The sequence below is a fragment of the Octopus bimaculoides genome, chromosome 16 (assembly GCF_046866305.1).
Source record: "Octopus bimaculoides isolate indiv1 chromosome 16, ASM4686630v1, whole genome shotgun sequence".
Taxonomy (NCBI): Eukaryota; Metazoa; Mollusca; class Cephalopoda; order Octopoda; family Octopodidae; genus Octopus; species Octopus bimaculoides.
The window spans coordinates 22722112-22744963 of NC_142943.1; the positions used below are offsets into that span (position 1 = coordinate 22722112).

At 34.8% G+C, this 22852-nt stretch overlaps 1 protein-coding gene across 1 annotated transcript in view; it reads left to right on the plus strand.

Annotated features, from left to right (window-relative positions):
• LOC106880558 (carbohydrate sulfotransferase 1) overlaps window positions 1-17609 on the plus strand; it is a 56273-nt gene extending 38664 nt beyond the window's left edge. Inside the window, exon 5 of the mRNA XM_089364265.1 lies at window positions 16475-17609. Coding sequence (XP_089220391.1) covers window positions 16475-17276 — 802 coding nt within the window. The 3' untranslated portion in view covers window positions 17277-17609. The remainder of the gene's footprint in view (window positions 1-16474) is intronic.
• Window positions 17610-22852: the final 5243 nt, after the last annotated feature.

Sequence of the window (22852 nt, forward strand, 5' to 3'; positions counted from 1 at the left end):
AATGTGCACGCCCTAATTGTGGCACCTGCCCCTACCTACTTGAAGGCTCTGAATTTACCTTCAAACGAGGAACAAAGTTTAAAATTAAAACCAATTTCTCTTGTTCCTCGAGTAACCTCATTTATGTCCATACTTGCGCAGGTTGCCAAAACGTCTATATCGGACAGACGAGCCTCCCATTACATAGAAGAGTAGCTGTCCATAAGGAACAAATAAACCTCCCTTAATACCGCCAAATTCCACTCAGTGGCCACATAGACTCTTGCGCCAGAAACAAAAACCCTAAATTCATTATATTCCCTTTCTATCAATGTAAAGACAGAATCTCCACACAAGAAAGAATCAACAAGGAGAATCTTTTCATAGAGAAATTCCAACCATTTCTTAACACACACACCCCTCAGTGACCTTATTCCTCTATGAACAGACACAAATTTCCTGTTTGGGAAAAAAGAGTTCATAACTCCAACCAAAAACACTTGTCTCCCCTTACACACACTTCCTGTTTTGACACCACATTTCCTGCTTAACACAAACTCTTAACCCTTTTTTTAAACCTAACAAAACTCTCAACCCTCATGCATCCTTATTTTTCCTACCAAATTATACATGAACTACTATTGAACTACAAAAGCTCAAAGACAATATAAAGTATGGGTATATTTATTTTTTTATATATTTTTTAATATATATTATTGTTTTATATATTATTTTCTTCATTTTGTACTTCTTTGTAAAAGAACATTTTCATTCTCCTTCTTCTTGATAATTTGCTTCTTCGCAATGAAAACCGGTTCGAAAAAATCATTATTAAATTATGCTTCCAGTTCAGCATTCTGGCTTTTTTTCATTTTCCTATTATTTCTCCACGTGCGGTTAACACAACCCCACTATTTACTGACTTATATATATATATATATATATATATATATATATATATAGGATAAATTCTTTATAAGAATTTATCAAGTAGTCAGCGAGAAAATAACCTCATAATGAAAAAAATTACAAAAAATTTCGTAATGAAAAAATTCATCGTTTCTTCATAGATATATTTAATGCCTTTTATATATATAAAGGGCATTAACTGTGTATTAATGCCTCACGCTATCGAGGGACTAAATAAGTAAAAAAAACTACCAAAAATAAGCAACATATTTACCGAAAGCGAGGGAATGCAGCTTTTCAAAATTTATCTCTTAAAAACATTTAACTCAACGGTAGACCACTGGTTTCTCAATCAAATACAGAAAAAACTGTGAAGTAACCTGTATTCTTTTGTTCATCAGTACACGTATGGTCAAGATATATAAAAATAAACAAGAATCAACCTACCACGATGTAGCCATCACAGCAACGATGACTCTTGTTCACAATTATATATCCCTGAAAGAGATTTGAATTTATCCAGTTGCATCTCGGTAACATGTGCTTATACAGAATAATATTCAGCACTGAATATATTCTAATTATTTATAATATAATATAGGATAAATTCTTTATAAGAATTCATCAAGTAGTCAGCGTGAAAAAAACCTTATAATGAAAAAAATAACAAAAAATTTTGTAATGAAAAAATTCATCGTTTCTTCATAGATATATTTAATTATATATAAAGGGCATTAACTGTGTATTAATGCCTCACGCTATCGAGGGACTAAATAAGTAAAAAAAACTACCAAAAATAAGCAACATATTTACCGAAAGCAAGGGAATGCAGCTTTTCAAAATTTATCTCTTAAAAACATTTAACTCAACGGTAGACCACTGGTTTCTCAATCAAATACAGAAAAAACTGTGAAGTAACCTGTATTCTTTTGTTCATCAGTACACGTATGGTCAAGATATATAAAAATGTTGCTTATTTTTGATAGTTTTTTTACTTATTTAGTCCCTCGATAGCGTGAGGCATTAATACACAGTTAACGCCCTACAGTACATTGGATAGATCCTATCCCTTAGTGGGTTGAACCCTCAACCCCTAACTCTCTCGCATTATATATATATATATATATAAATATATATGTAAGGAACGACCGTGCGAACTCAAAAAGGAGAAATGGTGACGAATGGAAAAACAGAGGACTCCTTTTATTTAAACGTGTCACACGGTCGAACACAAAATAGATATATCACATGGATGATATACATGATATGTTATGCGACGATAACATAGATGATCAGTAATGAAAGACCACAACCGTATTAGATGAATAACAGAAATATTTATTGTAGCGTTAAAGATGTATGTCTGTGAGTGAGTGTGAATGCGACATATAAGAACATAATCAAAGACAGGCCGTCGTACAAAGAAAAGTATGTATGTGAGTGATACATGTGTGTGTATGTTAGTTATTACAGCAGATAGAAAGAGAGTCAATAACACGTGAGCAATTATACCAGTTCTTTAGTACACTATAGGAAAAGTTCTGTATGTGAAAGTGAGGGGGCTGAGTGTGGCAGAGCTGATCACTAGCTGTGATGTCGTGGCATCGATGCCGGGCCGTGATTCCTGTTATACAGATGTTCGTCGTTTGGCAGAGCTTATCACTAGTTGTGTTTTGGTTTGATGCCAGGGCTTTGAGGACAGACGTTTATCGCAGGCTGAAATCTCTTGTCTGTTTATTTATCGTGGTGAAGCTAAGTCACCTAACAGAATCGAAGAGAGAGATGTGTGCCGCGGTGGTTTAGTTTGGTGTACATAGAAAGTCGTGTTGACGCTGGTGGAGATTGATGCTTGGTAGTAATCGTGTTGGTCATGACGATGTTGCTGGTTAGTAGTCGTAGACTCGTATTGCTGATGTGGCGACGGCGGTGGTCATCGTTGGCTGGACGAAGCTGTTGAAGTGGTCGCTGGCTAATTGTTGCTGCTGCTGTCGTGTGGTACACGGAACAGTCTCTATAGAGAAACTGGACCGAGACAAATTGTTGGGTATGAGTTGGTCTATTTACGGCGTTAAGGGGGCTCCAAGATGGTAGTAGAAAAACACTATCACGTGACCTTATTAAGGGCTGTGATTGGTCAGTTTGCGTTCTGGCGGGAACGGTTCGAAGAATTTGCCGCTTCAAATAATAATCAGTCACGTGATGACAAGGCTGGTGTTTTCCCCTACGTTCGCGTTTGTTTATATTTAAATGAGAAGAATGGCGATAGTAGTTTTGTATCTAATGGCGGTAGGTAGTTTCACTACACATATATATATATATATATATATATATATATATGTATGTATGCTTTCGGTGCGAATGGCTTTATTATACGGTGCCGTATTTTACAATACTGTAAATAATAATAATGGTATTTTTATATAAGCTTAAAGCTTATGCCGTTCACCGTGCAATGAGTAACGAAAATAGTCTAATAACGGAGCATATAAGCCCTCGACAGAAAAAAAGAAGGCTTTCCCACCTGCGTGGGACGCGAACCCACATGCCTTTGTTAGCATGAATAAGTGTGGTACCTTCACACAGATAGGAAAGCCTTCTTTTTTCTGTCGAGTGCTTATATGCCTCGTTATTAGACTATTTTCCTTAGTAATTGCACGGTGAACGCCATAAACATTAATGTTATATAAGAATACCATTATCATTATTATTTACAGGATTGTAAAATACGGCGTCGTATAACAAAACCATTTGCACCGAAAGCATATATATATATAATTCGAAAACATAAAGTTTCGTAACATTGTTTGCAACATAATCCAGTAAAAAGACGATAATGAAAAAATCTGTTATGTTTCTCTCTCTCTCTCAATCTGTTAAACACCGGAGGTAGAAGGGGACTCGAAAACATGAAGTTTCGTAATATTGTTTACAAAATAATCCAGTAAAAATACGATAATGAAAAAATCTGTTATGTTTCCCTCTCTATCTGTTTACGCGGTAGGTATATATATATAAATAAAAAAAATTAAAAAAACGGAGGTTTGTATGATAGTGTATAGAGGAATATATTATTTAAAAGACTTCCAACTCAGTATGTTTTTTGTTTTATTTCTATATTTCTATTCTTATAAAATTAATGCGGGATATAAAATGTGGAATATATCATATAAATAGTAAAATGAAATGAAGTATTGAATGTCTTATTGAATATATGAAATATTGAGTATTAAATATATAAGGCTAGTATACTTTCCTGCTTTATAGCAGTCATCAAGGTCCCGTCTGACACACACACACACACACACACACACACACACACACACACACACACACACACACACACACACACACACACATATATATATATATATATATATACATACATATCTAGATATATATATAAATATATATACACACACGCACACACACACACATATATATATATAAATTCAAATTACGACTTACGTAAATAAACAAACGAAGTTTGCTTTTAGAAGCGTTGAGATGTCTTAGTTAAAGAATTGATTTTAAATTCTCAATTTCTATACATCTTAAATTTACAGAGGAGTTTGTAGTGGGGTAGTTTAGCTTAATCGGTCAAAGCATCGTGACGCTTAAACACGGGGATGTGAGTTCGAGTCCACAGCTAACCACTTAGACTCTTTTCTGCAAAATAGGGGTAGTTTATCCTGTTCAGGCTATATTATTAGCATATATATATATATATATATATATATATATATATATATACATGTGGTCGAAAAACTTTTATGATATTTCCATTTCATAAACTTTACAACCTGAATGAAATTGACAGAAAACGGAAAGAAAAGGACTTTATTAAGAAATTCAAACCCACTCTTAACAAACAATGATTAAATTAATTTTACTTGGGGTTTAAAAATCTTATCCCTATAATTAAAACAGAAATAATCTCTCAAATGTCATCATTTCTAAAAATAAACATTGAAAAATGGTTTGGCATCATCTCTAAAAATAGCCAAACACCTACTGCTGTTGTTCAAAGAAACGTGTATAAAGGTAAAAAAGACAGCCAGTCAACTACAGTTAAAACACATCTGTCAGACCTTGATGACTGCTATAAAGCAGGAAAGTATACTAGTCCTTATATATTTAATGTCCTTATATATTTAATACTCAATACTTCATTTATTCAATAAGACATTCAATACTTCATTTCATTTTACTATTTATATTATATATTCCATATTCTACATCCCACATTAATTTTATAAGAATATAAATAAAACATAAAAAACAGAGTTGGAACTCTTTTAAATAATATATTCCTCTATACACTTTTTTAATTTTTTTAATTTTTTATTTATATATATATATAGATTTCTATTGTGGTTAAGCCAACTTGTCTGTGAAGCAACGAACAAAATTAAGAGAATCGGAAAAAATTCTAATGGAAATTTCATCGAAACTATCAGCCCTCGTCACAATGATGGAAACACAATCCTCTATCTTAAAAGAAATAGAAAAACAGTCAACAGATGGAAAACTTATCAACGAACATATAAACAATGAAATGAAGAACCTCACGGAAATCATACCAACAATTATAAAGTCTACCAAAGAAAACCTACCACAACTTCCGTGGATATCAGAAATAAACGAAAGGAATCTGGAAAACGAAGCTCACCGAAAAAGAAAAGAAATTTGGCAGACATGGAAGAAATCTCTCAATATAAGAAAACTTCTTGAAAGCATATAAATGCAAAAAGTATGCCGAAACACACTCGAAATGGATTTCCTTAACGGCACCCATACTTCCTCGGAAGTACCTAATTAAAGAAATTACAGGAGAACCAGAGGAGGAAACAAAACTCCGATGGGATCTCGCCTTAACAAAATTCAGGACCGACATCTCTGTTACCCTGTCTAAACAATCCCGTTGCAAAACCAAATATGAAGCAATCGACAGTCTTATTGAAGATGAAATATCAAAACTAGCAACCAGCAATGTAAAAGAAAAAATGCGCGAACTATGGATCAAAGATATCTCCAAAGAAGAGAACAAATCAAGAAAAGTATGGCAGCAGAAACAACTATTCCTGGATAAATATTCTACCAACTACGGTAAAGAATTTAAAACCCAGAGAAATAACAGTAAAAAAGAACAATCTCACCAACGTAACAAAAGCCAGAGCATGAGGCAACATGAACGCCCATTCCGCCAGGAGTCAAAGAGGAACTACGGTTAGAACTTTTCCCTTTTTGTACGCAAACACCCTAATGTACACATTATAAACAAAACACATGAACAAAATAAATATTTCTCTGATCAGACCATTAGACGTAGGAACACCAGATCATTTACAAAGTCTCAACAAAGACTACCTACAAAAAACTGGGCAAAAACCCGACCTAGAACTAGAAACAATACTAGACCATCCTCTCAGATCATTAAAACCAATATTAACAAATTGAAAAGGAAGATGTATAATTCCGAAAATAGGATGGAAAACATAACAATGCCAGGTAAAATAACACAACGAAAGCACAAACTTCAAGTCAACACCAACAAAAATAGAAACCAGAAACAGAAAAAAATTCATTTTTTAATGTCAGGACAACAAACACCGGAGAAAGAAACATCACAAGAGGAAACATACCCAAAACAACTGGACATATAGATCCTAAGATAATTAATCTTTCCAGAAGAGATCTTGACAATGATGAAACCCAACTTCTGTTAAAAGGCCTGAAATTTACACCTACATTAACAGTCAACCACCATGAACTAAAGGAAGATATCTAGAAATTCTGTTGCAAGTTACGACTCGTGGAATTCTTCACCACCAATAATAATAATAATAATAATGAAACCGAAGATTCTTTAGTGAGAAATAAATCAAATTTCACCCCACCAAAAGGCAAAAATATCTACCTTGACCAATATATTGACACCCTATCAAACTTCCCCCTAAAACAAAATACCAAAATTAGACCGAACATTAACAAATCAGAGATATCTGCACTTAAACGCATACAAAACGATGAAACAATAATAATTAGACAAGCAGATAAAGAGGGTGCAATCGTTATCATGGATGTGGAATACTACAAGGATTTGGTTGAGGAACAACTGAAGGATACAACCTTCTATTGTGAAATACCCTCGAATATAGACCACCACATCATGAAGAAGATCAACCACCTGATTTCTAAACACTACAACTCACTCACTGACAACGAAAGAGACTACATCACCAATTTCGAACCAAAACCCAGTAACTTTTACGGCTTACCTAAAATACATAAGTCAGAAGATATTCAACAGGCAGTAAAAGAACAAGGAAGCGAATACATAAAAGAGCTATATCCAAAAGATTTAAAACTTAGACCAATTATAGCTGGCCAAGCATGCCCTACTTATTGTCTAAGCAATTTCATCGACATTCTTTTGAAGTCACTTTGTACCTACATACCCAGCTTCATTCGGGATGACATCGACTTTTTATCCCATCTTCCCAAAACCAGTGAAACAAATTCAATCCTACAAAGCTTTGATGTAGTAATCCTATACGTCAATATCCCACATGATTTAGGAATAAAGGCGATCAAATACTGAGTAGATAAACACATAGAAGCAATTCCCAACAGATTCACGGTGACATTTATACTAGACTCAGTGAGACTTATTCTGGAAAACAACACTTTCTTCTTCAATGGAAAGAACTATATCCAAATTAAAGGCACGGCTATGGGAACGAGGTTTGCTCTCGTTTATGCGAATTCGGTGATGGGTTACTTAGAACAAAAACTCTACCAGGAAATAGAGGAGAGATACAACACTGAATTTAGAAAGTATATTGAAAAAGTATGGAAGAGATACCTCGACGATTGCTTTATAATCTGGACAAAATCTCAAAACACTGTGGAAGAATTCAACAACCTACATCCATCCATCCATCCAATTTATAAAGGAGATGAGCAGTACCAAATTACCATTTCTAGATATAATGGTAGTTAATAAGAACCCCGCCATTACCACAGATATATATTATAAACACACAGATACACACCAATACCTGAATTTTAAATCGTGCCATCCACCCCATACAAAACATAACATCCCATACTGCTTAACCAGAAGAATCTGTACTATTGTAGAGGATGTAAAGACCAGAAATCAGCGTCTGATGGAACTGAAAGAATTTCTGCTCAAGCAAAATTATCCGTCACAACTTATAGAAAATGGTATTCAGCAGGCTTCGAAAATACCCATACAACAACTGAAGACACCGCAAAGAAGAGAAAAACAAGAACAAATCATGCCATTTATAGTGACACACAATCCATGCCATCAGAACATCTTCAATATCGCTAAAGCGAACTTACCGATCCTTGCACAAAGTAAGTAATTGAGAAATATCATTACAGATCAAAGTATAACTCTCAGTAAGAGACAACCTAAAAACTTGAAAAAGCTATTAACAAAGGCAAGGTTTGACCTCAGCAACAAAAATCAAACATTCACTGTGTCCAAATGCAATGATAGCCGATGCGGTACATGCCAATCAATTCATACCGGCCCATATATGAACACAAAAACAGGGAAAATATTCACCAATGCGAGCATGAACTGCAAAAGTAGAAATCTAATCTACTGCATCAAATTCCCAAATTGTGAAGAACTGTACGTTGGCCAGACAGGTAATGCATTATCGGAACGCTCACGTGTACATCAACAACAGATTAAAAACCCAGAGGTCCGCCAAATACCACTGAGTAACCATCTGGCAACATGTGGTCGAAAAACTTTTATGATATTTCCATTTCATAAACTTTACAACCTGAATGAAATTGACAGAAAACGGAAAGAAAAGGACTTTATTAAGAAATTCAAACCCACTCTTAACAAACAATGATTAAATTAATCTTACTTGGGGTTTAAAAATCTTATCCCTATAATTAAAACAAAAATAATCTCTCAAATGTCATCATTTCTAAAAATAAACATTAAAAAATGGTTTGGCTTCATCTCTAAAAATAGCCAAACACCTACTGCTGTTGTTCAAAGAAACGTGTATAAAGGTAAAAAAGACAGCCAGTCAACTACAGTTAAAACACATCTGTCAGACCTTGATGACTGCTATAAAGCAGGAAAGTACACTAGTCCTTATATATCCCTTAGTGGGTTGAATCCTCAACCCTTAACTCTCTTGGAGTATATGTATATATATATATATATATATATATATATATATATATATATATATATATACAAAGGCCCGGGAACAGGGGGTGTGGATCTTTTTGGTTTGACGGGCAACATTTTTCATTTATGTTTTATGTAGTGTTTTTGGTACCGAAACACTTTCAAACTTCGTATATTTGTACATTTTGTGTTATAGAACAGATAAAAAATTTTGTATTTCATGTAAAAAGTTGTCGTATTTCCGTAATTTCAACCAATCACTGACGTCTATTGAGGTGAAAACAATTATTGCCGTGGAATGTAAACAACGCTGTCATGGGATCTTTTCCCTTGAATAAAATTAGTGCCGTTGTTTGTCACCAACAACTACCCGTGTTACTCTTATTTATGACATCGTTCGTGCGTTTGTACTGGTTTTAGCTTTAGGGTTTTAGGGTTAGGGTTCAGGTTTTAGAGTTAGGGTTAGTTTTAGGATTACGGTTAGAGTTATGAATATTTTTGCCATAACCTCACTCATAACCCTAACCCTAAAACCCTATAACTCATAACCATAACCCTAACCCTAACCCCAACCCTAACCCTAAAACCGTAACCCTAACTCTAAAACCCGAACCCTAACCCTAAAACCCTAAACCCTTACTAGGGAATAATGATATAATTAAACAGGGAATAACACTCTTGACACCGGTAAAAATTATTGTTTATAAAAAGAGCAGTAACTGTATTCAGCTGAATAGACGTCAGTGATTGGTTGAAATTACAGAAATACGACAACTTTAACATGAAATAACTTATTAAGAACTAATTTTTGTTAAGAAGGCTAAGAGAAAAAGATGTTTTATATGACACATTCTACCAGTATCCCAAGTTTGAAAGATCCGGGGGGGTGCAGCGGGTGCACCCGCACCCTCTAGAATTTTCAGGGGGTGCAAGATCAAAATTTGCACCCCCTACATAATCTTACCAGTTGCAGAAAAAAAGTGTCTAAAATCTATCGGTATAAAATGCCTAAGTTCGATCTCGTTTCAAAACAAAGAAAAAATAAATATATAAATAAATAAAAGTGATGAAGCTAGCATAAAATTCCCTATGGAGTTTAGGACCACTAACTTCTTAAGGCAAGTAGCATCAAAATACAAAAAAGTAAGTGACAATAACAACAGTAGCAGCAACAATAACAACAACAAAACCAGCATGTATGGTTAATTTTGAATATATAGCATTACTTGAATTATTGAAGACAGCTTCCACCCAGTTTCTGTCTGTCAATACTTCTCTCCATCTTTTAGTACCACTCCCAAGTTCTTTGTAATTGGTGTTGCTAAAGACTTAAAACATAGTTGAATGGATTCGACCGTTTGACCCCAGTCTAAAAATAAAACCCCTTCAAAATTCTTTCAATACAAAACGACCATTCAATATTCCATACCATTATTTGCTTGACCAAAGCCTGGGTAAGTGCCTTTTTTTTCAACTCCAACTTTAGTCTTGATTCACCTTTTCATTCCATCTTTACTTTCCTTTTTGTCTTTATTCCTCTCTATCTGCTCTTTTTATCCTTCTCTTGAGTTCCTTAGGAAATAGTTTCTTAATCGTATCTTAAAGACGTAGTTTAGGCAGAATGCCTTATATATTGACGACTTTCATTTTTTTATCTTGCCTTAATTCTTCCTGCCTATATATAAAATAGTATCTGCGTCATATCTGTTTCCGATACTGTCCTGCTTTTTCGTTTTATATAGAAAACTCTCGAACCTTCAGTCACTTTGTAACTTTCTCCGATCAATAAATCTATACTTATTGAGACTGACTCAACATAAGTTCTATTTTTCATGTTTGAACCACTACGCCTCTGATGAGAACCCAATAATGTTCGGAAATCGATTAAAGTTGTTCATCTTTTTTTTCAATCTATGGAGAAATGGCTAAATTTGCCCTCTTTATAAATATACGATATATATATAAATATAAACAGACCTCGATAATCGGTTCGGGATTCTCCCCAATGACTTTACAAAAGTCACTTAGGGCCCCAATTCGCCGTGAAACCATTTGCTAGCTGGTATCGTTACGAGGTCTATTTATATTTACCCACTTCTCTACTTGTAGAGTAAGCTCTCCTCCGGTTATATGGTTTAACCGTATATTATCACATATGTATATATATATATATATATATATATATATATATATATATATATATATATATATATATATATATATATATATATATATATAATATATATATATATAATATATGTGTGTGTGTGTGTGTGTGTGTATATATACATATATATACATAGAGAGAGGTAGGTAGGTAGGTACATATGTAAGCGCACATACACGCACGCATATACATACTAATGTATGTATTTGTGTGTCTGTATGTCACCCCACCATCGCCTGATAACTAAAGTTGATGCGATTATGCCCCTGTAACTTGGCGGTTCGAAAAAAGAGGCGATAGAATTAATATGAGGCTTCCAAAGAATAATTCCTGGCTTTGATTTCTTCAAATAAAAGACGGTGCTCTAGTATGGCCTATCGTCTTTTGAAGCATATTGGATGGGAGGTCATGTTGCTGGTTTTGCCAATAAAAACACAAGCACTATTTATTTGATGTTCACTATTTGTTTTTCAGGTTTTTGTTCGACCAGAGTTCTTTCGTTACAATTCAGTGGCCTTATACGTGGTTCTTTACTTATTTTTTCTTTCTTGTGTCTGCCCTTTTTAATCATCTGCCATGTTGTATTCAACAGAAATTCAAAATCTTATGGGAAACTTCGTAAATCTTGTAAGGGAACTTGCTGAAGAATGCAGTGCAGAAGTAAGCCAGTGGTTTAAGCGTCGGAACAATTTCCTCTCTGATACAATTCAAAATGAAATTTTAGAGGCATATGCTCATAACATTTTACATGAGATCAAAATAAAAGTAGAAAATTCCAGATTTATTGGCATTATATGTGATGGTACCACTAATTGCTCTGGCATGGAACAAGTATCAATCACTGTCCGGTACGTTTCTGAAGACCTGAATGTCAATGAGGATTTTCTACGTTTTTATAATCCCCCTGACTGCTCTTCGAAGACACTGACTAAGATTATTCTAGATGTTTTTTGTCACCTAAACATTTCACTTGGCTCAAAGTTATGCTGTTTTTCATTTGATGGTGCAAGTACCATGAGTGGAAACATTTCAGGTGTACAATTGCGATTGAAAAATTTGTTTCCAGGTACATATTTTGTACACTGTGGAAACCACTCCCTAGACCTTGTCCTCCAAGAAGTTAGTTCTAAGGTTACCTTTGTAGCTGATGCATTGAACTTTGTTTATCAATGCGCTAGTCTTGTAAAAGAGTCACCAAAAAGAAAAGCACAATGGACAAATCTTTGTGGTGAGAATGTCATCATGTTGCAAGCAGTGTGTCCAACTCGGTGGTGCATTAGAGCAACAGCACTGAAACGAGCAGAAACAATTATAAGAACATTCAAAATTTTTTACTTGACCTTCTTAATGACTTGTCGTTAAGAGCAACAACAAAGGCTACTGTTAATGGGCTGTTAAAACAATCTGGCAAAGCTTCCATTTTATTCGGCATTAAAATCACTGGGGATATATTTGGGGTATGTGAGCCAGTGGCACGTAGCTTACAGCGTCCAGGCACGACAGCCGGTGATTGCTTGAAATTGATTGAAAAGTTGAAAAACTCTCTTTCAAAAATGAGAAGTGAGGTTTTTGAATAATATTTCGATGAAGTATCCTCTTCTGACTTGGTGAAAATGCCCAACATTTCGCGATCTAAAAATACACCACTGCGCTTTAGGCACACAACAACTACTGAAGAAGTTGCTCTTTCTGTCACCGATGACTGGCGTCGGCAATTTTTCTCTATAGTGGCTGTCATCGAAAATGAATTGACTCGCTGGTTTCAGCAACAGGGAATACGTGTATGCTCTGAGCAAGAGGAGTTGCTGTTGTCAGCAGTCACTTGTGGAGTATTTAACTTTGAAAATGCACATCTACCTGCTTCTTTTGATTTGCTCTTACTATCATCTCAAATCAAACTTCTTGCTGGCCTATGGACGGAAATGAAAAAATTGCCTAAATCATTTAATGACGTAGTTGAAAAATGGAGAGCGTTTGATGCTATTTTTCGTTCTAGTGTGCCACAAGTGTTGGTGTTAATGCAGCTTGTCTTGTCTTCACCTGTATCTGTTGCATCAAGCGAAAGAACATTCAGTGCACTTCGTCATTTGAAGACCTGGCTCCGTACCACAATGACACAGCACCGTCTTACACATTGTGCCATAATGCATGTACATAAAATTATATACGATGAAAACACTTTGCACATCCTCATGAAACGTTTCATTAACAAAACGTGTGAGCGTAGGAAAACTTTTGGAATATGTTGATACAGTTTTTTTTATATACGTGTGAACTATGGAGTGATGCATAAACTCGGCTTACTTCCATTTTAACACTTCTTATAGCTTCATTATTTCTTTCTTGGTAAACTGACATTTGAATGTTCAGAGAAAACTTCAAAAGTAACTATTAGTGACTTCTCTTCAAGATGAATAAAATTTGGCATCATGCTGTTATCAAGTACCTGTAGAAAAAGGATTTAGTCCCTAAGAACATGTTGATATATCGGAGGATGATGCTCCAGTTTTATCAACAGTGCAAAACTGATTAACTGATTTGAGCAGATATAATTTTGAGAAGACTAATGATCTGAACAGTCTGCAACTGCCTTCACTGGACAAAAAAAGATAAATTGCCAGTGTTATTAGCATATCACGTGTGAGAGCTGAGAATATTCTACACAATAAATTTGGCATGATGAAAGTTTCTGCTTGGTGGGTGTTGCTTCTTCTGACACCTGATTAAAAGGGCACCAGGCTGATCACATTTCGATGATATCTGACATTGCTTGAGGCAAATCCAGTTTCCTTAAATGTGTTGGGTTTATCATTTTGAGTTAGAGAATAAGAGATAATCTAACAGTGGAGACACTCAACACTTACTCTAAAGGTAATCAAGATCGTTTAATCTGCAGGGAAGGTGATGACCTCAGTATTTCGGATTGCAAAAAGCATCGTGTTTATTGACTACTTTCAAAAGGCTCTCACCATCAATGGAGAGTGCTGTACTGTGCCACCTTTCTAAGGCAGTTGCGAAAGGCTATCAAGGCCAAACGCAAGGAAAACTGTCGAGTATGTTTTTCCTTCATCGAAACAAATACTCCAATGCACAAGTAATTGGTTTCGATGGCTGCTGTGTGTGATTGGCTTCGGACTGCTAAGCCACCCACACTACTTTAGTGATTTGACCTCATCTTATCTATATCCCCTACATATATATAAAAAAAATCCTCGGTTTGGAACCAATATCATAGTGATGATGTCTTATCAGCTGTTGAAAACTTGTTTAACTAACAGGATAGCTTCTTTTCCAAGGCAATCGAAGCAATGAATCGCTGAAAGAAGTATGCAGATAATCCTTTCTGTTTGATTTTCACTTTTCAATTGCGTCAATTTTATTCCAATTTCAAAAATGTGTATTGTTCACATGAACTAAACCAACAGTATGTTTATCCAACATTTCACAAAACTTTATTAAAACTTCCATCGTTGAATGTCTTAACATTGTAATGTTGTTACCTTGTACAAAATGCCAGCTTCCACATCCTGTTCTCTGATGGAGGGGAAAATGATCAAACTTTAAACCTCTGTTACAGTTTTCTAAAGTTTTTCTGGAATAAGTGAATAGCATCAGATTCAACGGGAAAATTACACCAATATATCAAATTTGAAAATTTTCGCTTAATTTTAAAATTTTAGGTGAAATCAAGCAGAAAAGATCCTAATATCTAAAAATGAACTTCATTTAGCCACATTCTATGACAATATATTGGTCAGCCTGTTAACTTTCCAGTCGATCCTCATAATAATAAAAGTTATTATTATTGAACATTTGTTTGTTTTGATACCCAAATTAGAAAACTTCACCTTGTTTGTAAAGATTTTGGGTACTACAGGAGAAGTATGGACCTGAGTTCTGAGAGTGCGCATGTCACAAATTTGCGCGTGCACGCGCATTAGTTGTAAGTAGTCGATTTTAGCTCACAAGGCAAATGACGAGACGCGCGGATTTGCGCTACTAGTTGATTTTAACAGAGAGGTAAACAACGAGATGCTCGGACGCGTGCTACTTGCTGTAAAAGGAGCGAGGTTATCCATGTAATACAAAAAGAAAATTGCAGATAAGTTGAATATAAAAGTGAAAAATAATCATTGAATACTGAAAAAAAACATTCACCTCCCCTAACTTTAAACCCCAACCCTAAACCTAACCCCTAACCCTAAACCCTAACCCTAAACCCTAACCCTAATCCCTAACCCTTAATAAAATATGGGAAAGCTGGAGATGAATGTTTTGAAAACATTCTGAACTATCTTTCAGAATGGTTTACTTTTCAATGAAATGTCATTTTGCTATTTTTCATGTTTTTATTCAATTTATCTGCAATTTTCTTCTTGTATCAGATGGATAACCCACCCTCCATTTACAGCAAGTAGCGAGCGTCTCGTTTTTTTTTAACCTGTGTGCTAAATTCGATTACTTACGACTAACGCGGGCGCATGCGCAAATTTGTGACATGCACACTCCCAGAACTCGGATCCACACTTCTCCAGTAGTGCCAAATTTTGAAACTGAGTTTGCCCCCCCCCCCCAGCAAATTTTGTTCCCGGGCCACTGTATATATATATTTATATTTATATATATAAATATATATATATATATATATATATATGTTTGTGTGTGTGTGTGTGTGTGTGTGTGTATCAAAGCAGGCGGTAATATTGTGGAAGTTGATAAGGCCATTTTCAGATTAAGCACAGCTAGGAGCTAGTTTGATGATTGCGTGGATATATCCAATTGCTGGCGAATCCTTCATATTAGTTTACACACCAACAGTGGAGCTATAACTTGTCTAGACGGCTCCCATATATTTGGTTCAAATTACATTTATGCTGTTACATGAATCAAAAGTCAGCAAAAACTGCTGCTTAACGTAGTACTTCTCTAACATAAAAAATGATATGGATAACATTATAATGTTCGTGCACTCATAGGTAGCTTCCCATATATTTCATCAGATAACCCAGATATAGGGTACTTTCATTTGAAGATGCGTGCTTTGACGTGATAAAATTCTGTGTTGCTGGGAAAAGCTACGATCTCTCTGGTTTGAATTTGAATGTTATTTTGCTTAACAGTTTCAAAGAATGTTGTTCTAGACTGTCTTTTTTTTTATATATAATTATATTATTTAAGTCTCTTTTATTTGTTTTGAAAAGTTTGTATTTTTCATTTATATTTTTCAGATATTTCGTAACTGAGAAATCGTTACAAAAGGGAAAAATACAAATTTTGAAAGCATGTCTTGGTTGTAACTTTCGTAACACTTTTGTGGAAACATTACTTGACAGAGCACAGTCAGGATGCGAAATTTGTGAAGATTTTTATCATTGTGTTAAAAACAATAAAAGTGTGCCGATGGTTAACAAATGCCTGCCACAATTACAAAATGTGTGTAATTCAGCTAATGTCAGAATTGCTAAAGTAATCCGCCTTGAAATGAATTTAGTACCCGAGTTATTACAGTCGGATTCGAACCTATATGTTGTACACCTTATGAGAGATCCACGTGCTATTTTGAGATCCCGTTCAGAAATTCGTGCATATAGCATTTCGGAATATAAAAATGTAGCAAAAAAACTCTGTTCACAAATATATCATAATGCTATAAAAAATCTTGAACTTAAGAAAATGCCACAGTTTAAAGAGAGAATAATGACACTTTTTTATGAAAATCTTAGCGAGAATCCTATTGCTGTTGCGAAGGATATGTACCATTTCCTTCACATTCCATTTACAGAAAATGTTCAAGAATGGATTCGCCAAAATATGCTAGGCAAAAATGTGGACAAACGTACATATTCGGTTAAAGCACGAAACGCTAAATTTCATTCTCTGGAATGGCGTTTAAAGATGTCGTATGATTTCGTCAAAAATGCGGATGAAACATGTTTAGATGTGTATAAACTGCTTGGGTATAAAGCGGCCAGAGATATTAACCATCTTCGGAATATTTCGGAGAGACTTTTTGATATAAATCGTTTCTAATGTTGATTTTTAAAGAGCAAGGCCATCACCAGACTTTAGTGCCTGGGGCTGCTTCAAAATAATCTGGGTGGGCACTAATTAGTAATAATGCTAAAGTGGAGTTTTGAAATTGTTATATGGACTGTTAGATATGTAATTCGTCTGACGTTCCGTGTGTCTATGTGGTTCGTCTGAGTTCATTGTTTCATTGTTGTTGTCTTGTGGGACTGTCGTAGTAAAATGTCATTGAGATATATATGGCGGACATGACTTTTGTTTATTCATAAAGAACATTGGGTGAGTGCGTTCTTTGTATGTAATTGAATAATAAATGTAATAATTAAATTTGTATAACTCGTTGTGTTATCTCTGCGAGTCACCCGAGGGAAATACAACAGAAATAAATGTATCACTGTAAGGTTTTTCGACAATTTCGTCAATGAGCGGAGTCCTAATCAAAGCACACCTGTCATAACTTTTAATTTTTTAACCTGTCATAACTTTTTAATTTTTTGGTATTTTCAGAAAAAAAATTGTGGATTAGTGTTCTATTCCGAGTAGTTTGTACGACTGCGCAATTTTTAAGAAAATTAATTAATTCCTTTTTTTAAAATCATAGTTTTACAATACGGACAGTCTTAATCGGCTATTTGTTTCTGTTTATAATTTCCAAATAATTTTCAGACAAAAAGATGTGTGATTTGGGAGATTTAGCTGGTGTTTCTAGCACACCCCACGACCATCTGGCACCTTCCTCATTTCTCTGTCACTGACATGTATTGATGTTTTTCAATATTTTTCTCTCCAAATACACATTTTTTGAACATGGAATGATGATGTGGAAGTGACACACAAGTTTTGTTTAGCCCAAAGATGGTCCATTGCTGGGATTTAAGTAAAAAGTAATTTTTTTTGTAATTTAAATCTTTAACACTCCCGCACCAAGTGAGTCCGTGTGTGTGTAAGAAGAAACATATTTGCTAACAAAAGTATGCTATTAAAATGAATTATCTTTTACATACGTTTTTAAAATCACAATGGATAAATCCCAACAGTCTCATGCTCTCCAATATCAATGTGATTGATACAGGTTAAGTCTAATTTGAGCATCCGTCAGGAGTGGGGTTGAAAACACTTTAATCGAAAAACATTTCTTTAATCGAAAAACAATTCTACGACATAGAATTTGTAGAACACAAATTGGCAAAAAGTTTCTGAAAATATTAAGATCTAAAAAGTTAAGCCCCTCTTCCCCTCCTCTAGTCGTGACTTTTTTACTTTTGACCTTTTACAAACATCTTTCAGAAGTGTTTTAAACATCAGAGATGTTGATTACACGAAAATGTTTGCCATCTTTGCCTCCTCAACTCTCCACTGTTTCAAAAGATGCATTAAGCTGTAATTTGTCAAGACGTATGGTTTAAGACTTTAAGGTTGCACTTTAGGGTTGTAATATAGGTTTAATGGTTAGGGTTTAGATTAAATGAGGAAGAGGTGTTTGTGTAGATGGGATCAGAAGCAGTATTGATAAAGTGTAAAATAATGAATAAATATATGTGTGTGTGTGTGTGTAAGTATGTGTGTGTGTGTTGACGTTTTTTGTTTTTGCTTTTTTCTTTTTAACCTTTCATTCAATATCACTTCTTCCTCTATTTTATTAGTTCCCTAGGGAAATTTTGATCAATCTCTTTAGTTCATCTGCTTTATTGTTTTAAAATTATTTTTCGTCCTGTTTTAAGAAAGCTTGTGCACAAAAGTACTCGGCTTTAGTGATGTTATGAAAATTGTTGTTCAATGTGTGAATTACATTTGTGCTCGATGACTAAATTATAGGCAATTTAAGGCTATCTTAGAAGAACTTGATTCGGATTATCCTAATGTTGTATACTTCTCTGCAGTGGGTTGACTCAGTAGAGCGGCTACTTTGAAAAGATTTTGGAATCTAAGAAAGGAGATTGAATCATTAGTGATAAATAAACAAGATGACTAGTTAAATGACATTGCTTTCCTAACTGACATCACACAGCATCTTTCAGACTTAAATGCTAAACTGAAAAGTAAAAGCCAGCTGGTGAACAAGATGTTTGAACACATTTGTTCTTTTGAAAAGAAACTACAACTCTTTCAGACTCAGCTGAGAAGAACAGCACTCACTCATTTTCCAAGTCTAGCTATCAGAAAACAGAAATGTCAGATTTTAAGAAAGCTTGTGCTCAAAAGTACTCGGCTTTACTGATGTTATGAAAATTGTTGTTCAATGTGTGAATTACATTTGTTAGCAAATATGTTTCCAAATATGCTGAAAGTGTTGGCAGTTTGTGCGCTGAATTTTCCTTTTTGCTGATTTCAGCAAAAATTTGCTGATTTCAGGAAATCTGAAACTGAGTTCAAGCTGTTTTCTCAGCCATTTGACATGGCACCTGAGGACAATCCTGATTGGTGTCAAATGGAGCTCATACATTTGCAGTCTGATATGGACTTGAGAAGAGCATATGATAGCAATGACTTAGTAATTTTCTACAAAAATTATGTATATGGAAAACATTCAAATTTGGAGCAACATGCTAGGAAAATGACATCCCTTTTTGGCGGCACATATTATTGTGAGCAGTTCTCAAGAATGAAATTTACAAGAAGCGGATACCAAAGTCAGCTCACATGTGACCCATCAGCCTCGAGTTGCCACCACATCAGTCAAAGCGGACGCTGATAAATTGTGCAAAAGCACAAAATACCAAGTCTCACATTAATAAAATTCTAATGTACTTCTATACACTAGAAGTAGATGTAAACTTAATTTTATTTGTCATTATTGTTTAAAAATGTATTCACAATGTATTCATGACTCAATGCGCTAGTTGCTATTAGATTACATATTTTTGACGGTGACTGGCCCGAATTGTTGTTCCAATGTTCGAAAGTGGCCCGCCAATGAAAAATGTTGCACACCTCTGATATAGAATATCAATAATAAAATATTAGACGCAAAAAGGAAAAAAGAAAAGATGCAATACAGTGAAAAAGTTTTTAAATCTCGTATCTTCCATCTTCCGTCTCTCATTTGCCATATACATAATGAACACTGTAAACGTGGCGGTGCTTTACCAGTAAGCTACCAGGTATAGGCCATTCGTTTTATTTTATACATACATAATACATACATACATACATACATACATACATACATGCATGCACACATACCTACATATATATGTATATATATATATATATATATATATATATATATATATATATATATATATATATATATATGTATATATATATATATATATATATATATATATTGTTGTACTTGGGGATGGTCATATTGCCAGTTTAGCCAATAAAAACACACGCACTGTATATTTCGTGTTAATTTGCTTCAGCTTTATATTACATTAATCTTAATCTTATTTCGGCCAGAGTTCTTTCGTCACACTTCTGTGACCTCATCAATGGTCCTTTGTTTCCTTCTTTCTTATGTGTGTCTCACCTTGCTAACTATCAGCCATTTTGTATTTTGTATTCCTATTGTATGTGTCTACGCATGCGTGTCCTTCAATGTGTCTGTGTCTTTTGTAAGTGCATGTGTGTATGGGGAGTGTCTGTATCACCTATATTCTCTGTTAATACGTGTTCGTTTGTATTTGTTTTTATTTATTTATTTGTTCATGTGTGTGTGTGTTTTTTTTTGTATTTAATTAAATTTTGTTAACGTATGTAGTATTTAATTCCATTTGTTTATCTATGTATTGTATTATACTTTGTTCATATTATTATTGGTTTATGGGTAACCTGTTGTCACATGCTGTGGTTTGTGGTTTGTTAGTGGTGTGTGTTAGTGTTCCATTCTAGTTTCCTATTCAGGCTAGGTTTCTCTTCTATTATGTGTGTAGCTTCAGTAATTTGTCTAAGTGCTGCATCACTGAAGACAAATTACTGAAGCTACACACATAATAGAAGAGAAACCTAGCCTGAATAGGAAACTAGAATGGAACACTAACACACACCACTAACAAACCACAAACCACAGCATGTGACAACAGGTTACCCGTAAACCAATAATAATATGAACAAAGTATAATACAATACATAGATAAACAAATGGAATTAAATACTACATACGTTAACAAAATTTAATTAAACAAAGAAAACCCCAAAAACACACACATGAACAAATAAATAAATAAAAACAAATACAAACGAACACGTATTAACAGAGAATATAGGTGATACAGACACTCCCCATACACACATGCACTTACAAAAGACACAGACACATTGAAGGACACGCATGCGTAGACACATACAATAGGAATACAAAATACAAAATGGCTGATAGTTAGCAAGGTGAGACACACATAAGAAAGAAGGAAACAAAGGACCATTGATGAGGTCACAGAAGTGTGACGAAAGAACTCTGGCCGAAATAAGATTAAGATTAATGTAATATAAAGCTGAAGCAAATTAACACCAAATATACAGTGCGTGTGTTTTTATTGGCTAAACTGGCAATATGACCATCCCCAAGTACAACAACATCTGTTTCAACACACGATTTCACATCAAAAATCTTGCAAAACAAATATATATATATATATATATATATATATATATATAAGCAAACCGCACGCATATACACACACACGTACACACACATATATATACACATACACACACGTACACAAAAAATACAGGCACACACTGCTAGGAAATCACACCCATACAATACAAACACACACGCACACACACATACTCAAAAACTGCCTGCTTACCTTCCACTGACCATTGTCCACAAGCACTCCCTAACTATTCCTGCTACTAATTCCTTCCACTACGTCACACACACACACACACAAACACACACATACACACTAACAGATAAACAACCAAACCACGCGCACACACACACACATACATACGCACACACACGTTCTGTTATTACACACACACTTGCAGACCCTCGCGCACGCACACATATTCACCTCCCTTTTTCACTCTCCTGTCTTAGAAAGAACTTTTCCTCCACCACTTCCTCTTCCGGTCCTTCCACAATGTAACCTCGTGGGCATCGGTGCTGATTTTTTCTTCCTCCATTTTTCCCTTCTTTGAACTTTCCTTGTTTCCGACGATGGGCTCCGCCCGAAACGTCATACTCTCTCTCTTTCCTTTCCCGAGCGTCTAATAACACTGTCCATATCACGTCCTCACGTTGTTGTTTTTTGTTATTGTTTTTGTCTTTTTTAAAACTATATATATATATATATATATATATATATATATATAAAGTGTAGTATATTGCCACTTAAGTGTGGCTGACCCCTAGGGGTGGATGTTACTGTTGCTTTTAGCCCCAGGAGGACATCTCCTCCAGCTGGCTTATCGACACACTCCTGTTTGCTAAGGGAAGTTATCCCTCCCATCATGATCCGTAGCACGAACGGACCCGGGTTTCAGGGTTATTTCCCTTCGTCAGCGTTCGATAGCCACTGATCTTTGATGAGAGAGATAAATTCTTGGCAATCTTATATATACTTTTCCAGTGAAATTCTTCACTGATATCGAAAAGGTGAAAACAAGCAATGTTAATTCTCTAA